This window comes from Pelobates fuscus, chromosome 3 (genome assembly GCF_036172605.1).
Source record: "Pelobates fuscus isolate aPelFus1 chromosome 3, aPelFus1.pri, whole genome shotgun sequence".
In the NCBI taxonomy this organism is placed as follows: domain Eukaryota; kingdom Metazoa; phylum Chordata; class Amphibia; order Anura; family Pelobatidae; genus Pelobates; species Pelobates fuscus.
In genome coordinates, this window is record NC_086319.1 from 53,818,928 (window position 1) to 53,829,530 (window position 10,603).

The window sequence follows — 10,603 nt, forward strand, 5'->3', positions numbered from 1 at the left end:
ATAATGAAACACTAGCATGTCGATTACACTGTGAATCATAGTCTGTGATCACTGCTAGACTGCTGGCAAACCCCAGCACCAATCACAATTGGGGTATGCAAGCAGACACTGTTACAGTGTGTTCACACACTGGGAGTCTCCCTAAGACTGTTACAGGCTAATGGCAGCTAGAGAATCACTAAGGCTGAACACTACTATTAAATTAAGTTTAGGAATATTTTATGGCATATACCTCTTTTTTGTACACTTAATGAAAAACAGAAACAATATATTTTTTCCACATTTAAATGTCTGTTTTATCATGTTTTTCTAGGTTAAAAAAAAACAGGAAAATACATCAGTCAATATTTCTATTATTATAGACAAATTACTACTCAGGATTGTTACAAATAAATGTTATGCTTTATTTAACATTTTTGAATAATGTTTGTTATTTTTAATGATGACAGCTTTTGGAGTGAAAAATTCCAGTTTATCCTGACTTCACGCGTTTCGATTGCTTCTGTTTCCCACAGCTCTACTTTTTATAAATTAATATATATGCAGAGTCCTCTGGAGACCGCAGGCTGGTGTTTAATACATAGCGTTGGGATGTTAAGGTAACGCTGGTGTCATTTAAGCGAAGCCATTCGTTGGGATTACATGAGGATTCACTTCTAGACACAGAGGTGGCTGGGGAAGATTTGGAGGAACTCTTCACAGGCTTTACAGACCTTAAACTGATGTCCCTGGCGTAGCAATAGTAATGGCCGCTTTCAGATGTTGCTCCTGAATGCACCACAATGGAATTTAAAACATAAGGCACTCGTCGTTGGGTACAGCGCCGATCGTCTATTGCAACTGATGTCAGCTCATTACCTTTATTCTCACCAGCACCAGAAATATCAGTGTCCAGAGAGGTAGCTCTTTCCACGGGCAACTTCAGTACTGGTGGAATAGACACTGGATTTAATATTTTGCGCTTCACGTGGTGCTCTGGATCATAGGAAAACCTCAGCAAGTTTAGAATGAGGTATTCTGGCTCCTCCATAATTTGCACGGTCTTCTCTGCTTTCTGGAGGGAAGCACAGTTTCCACACTGATAGCAGTTGTCTCCATCAAGAATTTCTGGTGCGAGGAAATGGCTAAACATGTCGTTGACTGAAAGCTTTTCCTGGTGTTCTTTATTGCCAGTTTCACTGGATGATGTTGGAAATCCCAGTGAAAGGTCTGTAAAAGCTTCTGTCTTCTGGGAAATGATTTTACATGTTTGGCAGAAGATTTTCGTTTTCAGCTTTCCCTCAAACATGTGTTGTATCACAGTTTTTTTATCTTTCCCGCAGCTTGTGCTTTGTGATGCCTCCTTAGGTGGAACTTTTGTAGGCAGAGCATCGGCGGTAGTCTCTGAAGATAGAAGCTTTAATCTCTCTTCCTCGTGTAAGCTAACATAAAAAGTAAAAAAAAAAAATACATATATTTAATATGAATCATACCTAACAATAACCATAAAAAACAAATTGGTTTTAGTATAATGTATTTTTCATTTGGTTCATGCAGTTCTAGCCAGAGGGTATTTTCTACTATTGGCTTACAGAGGAGGGCTGGAGAGGGAGGCATCACACCCCACCAAGTCTCTAGTGTTGAGAGGTTTCTGAGCTGCTCCCTCGCCGCACAAAACTAAAAAGATTACGTAACTATATTATTATTATTATTGTAGTCAGAGGTGAATCTATACTTTCAGAGGCCTTAGGCAAAGCTTGAGTTAGAGGCATTATAACATGGGTCAGCAACCTATTTCTGTACAAGGACCAGATGCTATGTCTGTGAATGGATGGACAGCAGCCTTCACTCTATAGCTAAAATTAAAAGGAAGATAATAGTAGTAGATAATAGTAGATGGCTCCCTAATTTGGTATCCTTATTTGGAATTGCCATATATGGGAGGGGGTAAATAGGGTTGTAGTGTGTATGGGGGCAATAGGGGCTGTACTGTGGGGTTGTATTCCATGGTCTGCCTTGAGTAGACAACCTCCCCGACAGCCCTTTTAAAGGCACAGTGCCCTGTGTAACCTACTCTCTTCCTTGCCCACTTTTCAGGACATTAGCAGGTTTGCTACTCTAGAGAAACTGTTCCTTTTATAATTTAATACCATGTTTAACATTACAGTATACATTTAGTACTAAGTAAATAATCAGGATATAAGAATTGTTTAGATACCTGTTTAAAAGGAATCGAAGATATTCAGAACTGTCTTCCTGGGAGAAAGAACTAAACCACGGTGGACGAGACGCATTGAAAAATTTCAATGGAGAATATGCTTCTCGCTGATTAGAGAAGAGGGAAAATGCCAATGTTACTTTTAGTGGGGTTGGGAAATGGATATTAACATATAAAGAAGAATCTGTATTTTTCATGTTTGTTTGGTAGGCAACTCTATTGACTCAATGGAAGAGATGTTTAAAATGCTGTGACGTGAAATGGGCAAAACTTTAAAAGGGATCAATCACCAGTGGGATGTGCCTACTGATTCCACTAGTGACAATGGTGACAACGTCTTGCACCTTGATAAATCTTACCACTTGTAATATGTTTTTCATATTGTTTGCTATCTAAAACGAATTGTGCATATTAATTAGTGTCTGTATTATATATTATTTTGTGTAAAAGGAAAGTTCCATTTTGTGTTCTGTTGTTTTCCTCTGTTACATGGACAGATAGGCATTGTATGTGCCATTTGCCCCCATTGTTTTTCCATTAACAAAAGCATACCTGAGAATAAGCCAAGATCTTGAAAAGCCGTTGCAATTTCTTCATCAGCGAATCGCATCCTTTCAAATTCATGGATAACACTCGTCTCCTAAAGCTGAAAATCAGACCATGATTTATAGACTTTGCACTAAACGATGGCCGATTAAACAAAGGGTAAAAATTGTATGTTTTCATAGAAGTAGACAAATTAACAGTTTGATTGATATATTAACCCTCACACATAGGTCAGTGTGCTCCTGTTGTATAGTCGTATAATGCTAGAGAAGGACCTGCCAAGAATGGGGTACATTGATGTGGCAGGCTTATGCGAGGTATGATCATATACTGTAACTAAACCCCCATTATTGTTTGTCTATGGGGAGGTATTTTTTAAATAAAACTATTACATTCTGTGAAACTTGAAATTGCTGTTTAGTGGATGAGTGAGTGCGCTGGATCTTGTATCTTGTATGCTCCTGTTGTATAATCTCCTTCCATTTAAATTAAAGGAACACTAGAGGGTCAGGAACACAAACATGTATTCCTGACCCTATAGTGTTAAAATCACCATTTAGGTGCCTTGCTCCTGCCCCCTTAGAAAATGGAAAAACATACCTTATTTCCAGTTCTGCCGGTGCTGGCCCTGCCCCGATTCAGCATTGCTTATCTCAGCCAATCCAGTGGCCATCTGAGGAGTTACCAATAGAGGTGTCCCTGGGCTTTAATGTAAACACTGCCTTTTCTCTGAAAAGACAGTGTTTGCATGAAAATGTCTGCAGGGACTGTCTATACTCACCAGAACAACTACATTGAGCTGTAGTTGTTCTGGTGACTATAATCTGACTTTAAACAGTCAGTAGGTTTTTGTGGCCAGCTGACTAAAGGACTCATGTTCTGCCATACGTACAAAATGCCCCTCAGTGTCATTGTGCTGGATACATTGCATCGGAGAGAGATTATAATGCTCACTGTCGGGGCAGACTGACCACTTGGGTAGATCAATCATGGGCAGAGGGCCTGAGACAGTCTGGGGTCCGGCTGGACAGCCATGCTCACATAATTTCTCACATATTTCAGCGATAGGTAATGGGGTCTTGCACCCCATCACACAGTAAATGACCCCCACCTTCTCAGTGAGACCTGGCAGCAATCATTCAGTTCTTGCCAGGTCTCTTCCATGCTCTCCTCTGCAGTGCTTTGTGTGAGGGGAAGGGGTGGAGTCTGGGAATGGGAAGTCATGTCACTTCTTTGCTGTCCTCCTCTCTTGCAGAATCTGCAGAGAGCTCCTGGCCTGTGAGTACTTTGAAGATAAGGTTAGGCAGTCTGACAGAAATAGTACCAGTACGCTCCTTGTAAATATTGTCTACTGCCCTTCCCCTCCCTGCACCCACCTAGGGCTCTATCCCTCCCTGTACCCACCTCAGCCCCCTTGCACCCACCACAGTTCCTATGCCCCTTCCCCCATTCCAGCGCATATGGCCCTCTGCGATCACCAGAGCCTCTATTTCTTCCAGCACCCACTTCAGCCTCTATCCCTCCCTGCCCCGACCACAACCCCTCTGCCTCCTGCACTTACTACAGCCTCGATCCTTGCATGCACACACTGCAGCTATCCTACTTACAGACACATACTGCAGGCTCTATATCCCCCCACACACAATAGAACCTTTATTATATATACATAAAAACACACACTCACACTATCCCCAGTATCCCCTAGATGTCTACAACAACCTCTGTCCCATACACACTGAAACACAACCAGCCCTCTCCACTCACAAACATCGCAAACCCATAAAGTGCCTCACTGTATGCATGATCCCCACACATAAAAAACACATGCAGTCTCTCTACACATCACAAGCTGCATCCCTACCATTGCAATACGGCATACAGCCTCCTTACACACAAACATACACAATATTACAATCACTTATATAGAACCAACATATTCTGCAGGGCTGTACAATAGGTAAATCAAGACAAAAAATTAGTTCTCACACAACACGTTGACATACAAGAACACAACATCACACGCAGCATCCCACATATTCAACCCCACATATTCAACCCCACAAGTAGCCTCCAAACACATTTTACTAAAACACTGTTATTGGTTGGATTAACCCCTTAAAAGTAAATCTGGTAGTATGGGGCCCAGTTGGTGTTGGAGTAATGACTGTGTGGCTCTCACAAAGTCATTCTGGGTGCAGGGCTGCATCAACATAATACAAAGAGGTAGAATAGTAGTAGTAGCCAAGAACACTTGAACCAGCATTCAAAATCAGCACAGGGAGCTTCCTCTTTACAATTTTACTGATGGATTGAAGTATGGGGAGATATAATGCAATGTGTGGCCAATGCTCAGTTAGGTAGTTTTTAATTACAGAATAGTCTGATTCTCACACAAACATATGAAATCGAAAGGAGAACTTACTCTTTCGCCATGAACAACGATTGTAAAACGCTGTTCATATAACACGTGTTTCCCAGGTTTTTTAGGCCAGTTCTTGTTATTGATTTCCCTGACCGTACGGGGACGTGAGAAACCAAAGCACTGGATGAAGCTGTCTGGGGGGAGCTTTGGATATTTTCAGGTTTTATCTCCTCAACAAACTGCTTTGGTAACTCCTAAAGAAGAAGAAAAGAATCTTAAAACATAGTCATATTATTATTATTATTACTATTGGTATTTATTTTCAATTTGACAATTTTTATTGAATCAAAGGTAGTTAGTTTGGTACAGCAAAGAAGAGGGTGTTTACACTGCAATCAGTGGGACAACAGGAACAAAATACATTTTCCAATATACTCTGCGGACGTTGAACAGTGCACAAAATGTCATACTCGGAAATTGCATGCATCATGTTATACCTGAAGAAGGTACCTATTAACTCATACTTTGCTGAAGAAGGTACCTATTAACTCATACTTTACTGCGTTGCCTGGAATCATCGGCCTAACATTCCTAAGGATTGTGCATTGATACCTTGTGCATCAGTACCAGTCTATCTGTTGGGAATTTTTTTTCGTTGGGACATTTTGTTGTCTAGCGGTTCCTTTATGATGACAACAGGCTATTTTTTGGCATTTACATAGCGCCAACTTATTCAGCAGCACTTTAAAATATAATGAAAGGGGGGAAAATTTTACAATAAATGAGACAATTACAAAATGATATAGGTAAATAGGTAGATGAGGACCCTGCTTAAACGAGCTTACAGTCTTATATAAATGTCTGTATTTTCCTTATGTATTAATTCAGTTTTTGTGATGTGATTTGTAACATTGATATGTATTGGGCCCCAAAATGCCTCTTATCACGACCCCCCAAATGACAATCGCTGTTGTGTCTGAAATCTGATGTATGTTGAAATTCCTTAGGGAACTTAAAAATTCTATGAATTCTTCATTACGTTGTTTAAGTCTCTCTTCTCGTTTTGATGCAAGTGTTCAGCGCTGGTGACTATGGAGGCATTCTGAAAATATTCATAATAAATAATTTTTAGTTACCTTTCCATATATTTTTAAGCTAAACCAACAGTTTACAGTCATTATTTTAGCCTGAAATATTTGGCTGCATATACACTGCTCAATGCAAACCTTGTGAAAGATCCAAATATATGAATTCATGCTTAATCAACATTGTTAAATTAATGATTCTATTGGAAAATAATTTAAATTACTGCTCTCCCCTATTTCGCACTGAAATTGCTATAACACTCACTTTATATGAATTCTAGATTACCTGGTTTAAGTCTATCTCCTCGATTTGAACCGACCTTTCTGTGATGGTGTCTATGGTAGCAATCTGAAAATATAACAATAACGATCAGTTATTTGTGTATGCATTTGTAGACAATAACTACCTTTTACAGTCATTATTTCTGCATGAAAGATTTGGCTACATATACACTGCTCAAGACTAAGCTGGTCAAGGATCCTAATATATGAGTACACCCAGGGCCGGCCTCAGGCATTTAGACGCCCTGTGCGAAAAATCTTCACAGCGCCCCCCCCCCCGTCATCCATGTATGTTGTAATGTTTGTGTTGTCTGTGTATGTGATAGTAGGTGTGATGACTGTGTGTGATATGTATGCTATGTGTGATATTTGTAATGGGTGTATTAACAGTGTGTGATATGCGTGTATTGGTTGTATGTGACACACACACACACAGAGTCAGACGGCCATACACACACACAGGAAGACATCCACACACACAAGCAGACAGTCATACACACACACACACACACAGGCAGGCAGTCATACACACACACACACACACAGACACACAAAGGCAGACAGACACACACAGGCAGACAGTCACACACACACACACACACACACAGACACAAACAGGCAGACAGTCACACACACAGACACACAGTCATACACACAGACACAGACAGTAATACACACATACACACACACAGAGGCAGACAGTCATACACACACACACACACACACGCAGACAGTCATACACACAGACACACAAAGGCAGACAGTCATACACACAGACACACAGAGGCAGACAGCCATACACACACACACACACACAGACACCCACAAAAAAATTGCTATAACACTCACTTTATATGAATTCTATATTACCTGGTTTAAGTCTATCTCCTCGATTTGAACCGACTTTTCTGTGATGGTGTCTATGGTAGCAATCTGAAAATATAACAATAACAATAACGATCAGTTATTTTTGTATGCATTTGTAGACAATAACTACCTTATACGGTCATTATTTCTGCATGAAAGATTTGGCTACATATACACTGCTCAAGACTAAGCTGGTCAAGGATCCTAATATATGAGTACACCGAGGGCCGGCCTTAGGCATTTAGACGCCCTGTGAGAAAAATCTTCACAGCGACCCCCCCCTGTCATCCATGTATGCTGTAATGTTTGTGTTGTCTGTATATGTGATAGTAGGTGTGATGACTGTGTGTGATATGTATGCTATGTGTGATATTTGTAATGGGTGTATTAACAGTGTGTGATATGTGTGTATTGCTTGAAAAAGACCTTTGTTGGTCGAAACGTTGCTTGGCGTTGCATTTTTTCCTAATAAATCTGCATACGGTTTCAATTTGGAGTGCCTGTGGTCCTTTCTTCTTTCGTATTGGTTGTATGTGACACACACACACACAGAGTCAGACGGCCATACACACACAGGAAGACATCCACACACACACGCAGACAGTCATACACACACACAGGCAGACAGTCATACACACACAGGCAGACAGTCACACACACACACAGACACACACAGGCAGACAGTCTCACACACACACACACACACACACAGACACAGACACACACAGGCAGACAGTCATACACACAGACACACAGTCATACACACAGACACACACAGACACAGACAATAATACACACAGACACACACACAGAGGCAGACAGTAATACACACAGACACACACACAGTCATACACACAGACACACACAGAGGCAGACAGTCATACACACACACACACACACACACACACACACGCAGACAGTCATACACACAGACACACAAAGGCAGACAGCCATACACACAGAGGCAGACAGTCATACACACAGTCACACACACAGAGGCAGACAGTAATACACACAGACACACACACACAGAGGCAGACAGTAATACACACAGACACACGCACACAGACACACACAAGCAGACAGTCACACACACAGACACACAGTCATACACACAGACACACACAGACACAGACAGTAATACACACATACACACACACACACAGAGGCAGACAGTAATACACACAGACACACACACAGTCATACACACAGACACACACACAGTCATACACACAGACACACACAGACACACACACACACGCAGACAGTCATACACACAGACACACAAAGGCAGACAGTCATACACACAGACACACAGAGGCAGACAGCCATACACACACACACAGACACCCACAAAAAAATTGCTATAACACTCACTTTATATGAATTCTATATTACCTGGTTTAAGTCTATCGCCTCGATTTGAACCGACTTTTCTGTGATGGTGTCTATGGTAGCAATCTGAAAATATAACAATAACAATAACGATCAGTTATTTTTGTATGCATTTGTAGACAATAACTACCTTTTACGGTCATTATTTCTGCATGAAAGATTTGGCTACATATACACTGCTCAAGACTAAGCTGGTCAAGGATCCTAATATATGAGTACACCGAGGGCGGCCTTAGGCATTTAGACGCCCTGTGAGAAAAATCTTCACAGCGACCCCCCCCCCTGTCATCCATGTATGCTGTAATGTTTGTGTTGTCTGTATATGTGATAGTAGGTGTGATGACTGTGTGTGATATGTATGCTATGTGTGATATTTGTAATGGGTGTATTAACAGTGTGTGATATGTGTGTATTGGTTGTATGTGACACACACACACACACAGTCAGACGGCCATACACACACACAGGAAGACATCCACACACACACACACACACGCAGACAGTCATACACACACACACACACACACACACACACACACACACAGGCAGACAGTCATACACACACAGGCAGACAGACACACACACACACAGACACACACAGGCAGACAGTCTCACACACACACACACACACAGACACACACAGGCAGACAGTCATACACACAGACACACAGTCATACACACAGACACACACACAGACACAGACAGTAATACACACAGACACACACACAGAGGCAGACAGTAATACACACAGACACACACACAGTCATACACACAGACACACACAGAGGCAGACAGTCATACACACACACACACACACACATGCAGACAGTCATACACACAGACACACAAAGGCAGACAGTCAAACACACAGACACACAGAGGCAGACAGCCATACACACAGAGGCAGACAGCCATACACACAGAGGCAGACAGCCATACACACAGTCACACACACAGAGGCAGACAGTAATACACACAGACACACACACAGAGGCAGACAGTAATACACACAGACACACACACAGACACACACAGGCAGACAGGCATACACACAGACACACAGAGGCAGACAGTCATACACACAGACATCCACACACACAAGCAGACAGTCATACACACACACACACACACAGGCAGACAGTCACACACACACACACAGACACACAGACACACAAAGGCAGACAGTCACACACAGACACACACACACACAGGCAGACAGTCACACACACAGACACACACAGGCAGACAGTCATACACACAGACACACAGTCATACACACAGACACACACAGACACAGACAGTAATACACACAGACACACACACACAGAGGCAGACAGTAATACACACAGACATACACACAGACACACACAGAGGCAGACAGTGATACACACACACACACACACACAGTCATACACACATACACACAAAGGCAGACAGTCATACACACATACATCCACACACACAAGCAGACAGTCATACATACACACACACACACAGGTAGACAGTCACACACACACACACACACACACACACACACAGACACACACAGGCAGACAGTCATACACACAGACACACAGTCATACACACAGACACACACAGACACAGACAGTAATACACACAGACACACACACACAGAGGCAGACAGTAATACACACAGACACACACACAGTCATACACACAGACACACACAGAGGCAGACAGTCATACACACACACACACACAGTCATACACACAGACACACAAAGGCAGACAGTCATACACACAGACACACAGAGGCAGACAGCCATACACACAGAGGCAGACAGCCATACACACAGAGGCAGACAGTCATACACACAGTCACACACACAGAGGCAGACAGTAATACAC

At 42.0% G+C, this 10,603-nt stretch overlaps 1 protein-coding gene across 1 annotated transcript; it reads right to left on the reverse strand.

Annotated features, from left to right (window-relative positions):
• Window positions 1-517: 517 nt before the first annotated feature.
• On the reverse strand, window positions 518-5,218 carry LOC134601613 (ubiquitin carboxyl-terminal hydrolase 38-like). Its single transcript, XM_063446134.1, has 4 exons — window positions 5,166-5,218; window positions 2,750-2,843; window positions 2,198-2,304; window positions 518-1,421 (listed from the first exon to the last, which is right to left on the reverse strand). Exons 1-4 carry the CDS (start codon window positions 5,201-5,203, stop codon window positions 518-520), a joined length of 1,143 nt encoding a protein of 380 aa, XP_063302204.1. The 5' UTR covers window positions 5,204-5,218.
• Between the last annotated feature and the right edge of the window lie 5,385 nt (window positions 5,219-10,603).

Excerpts from the sequence above, each read along its gene's own strand:
- LOC134601613 (XM_063446134.1), bottom strand. The coding sequence starts at position 5,203 with ATGAACAGCGTTTTACAATCGTTGTTCATGGCGAAAGA. Across the intron at positions 2,844-5,165 it reads TCGTTGTTCATGGCGAAAGA|CTTTAGGAGACGAGTGTTAT; the intron begins GTAAGTTCTCCT and ends TCTGATTTTCAG. Across the intron at positions 1,422-2,197 it reads CTTCGATTCCTTTTAAACAG|CTTACACGAGGAAGAGAGAT; the intron begins GTATCTAAACAA and ends TTTTTATGTTAG.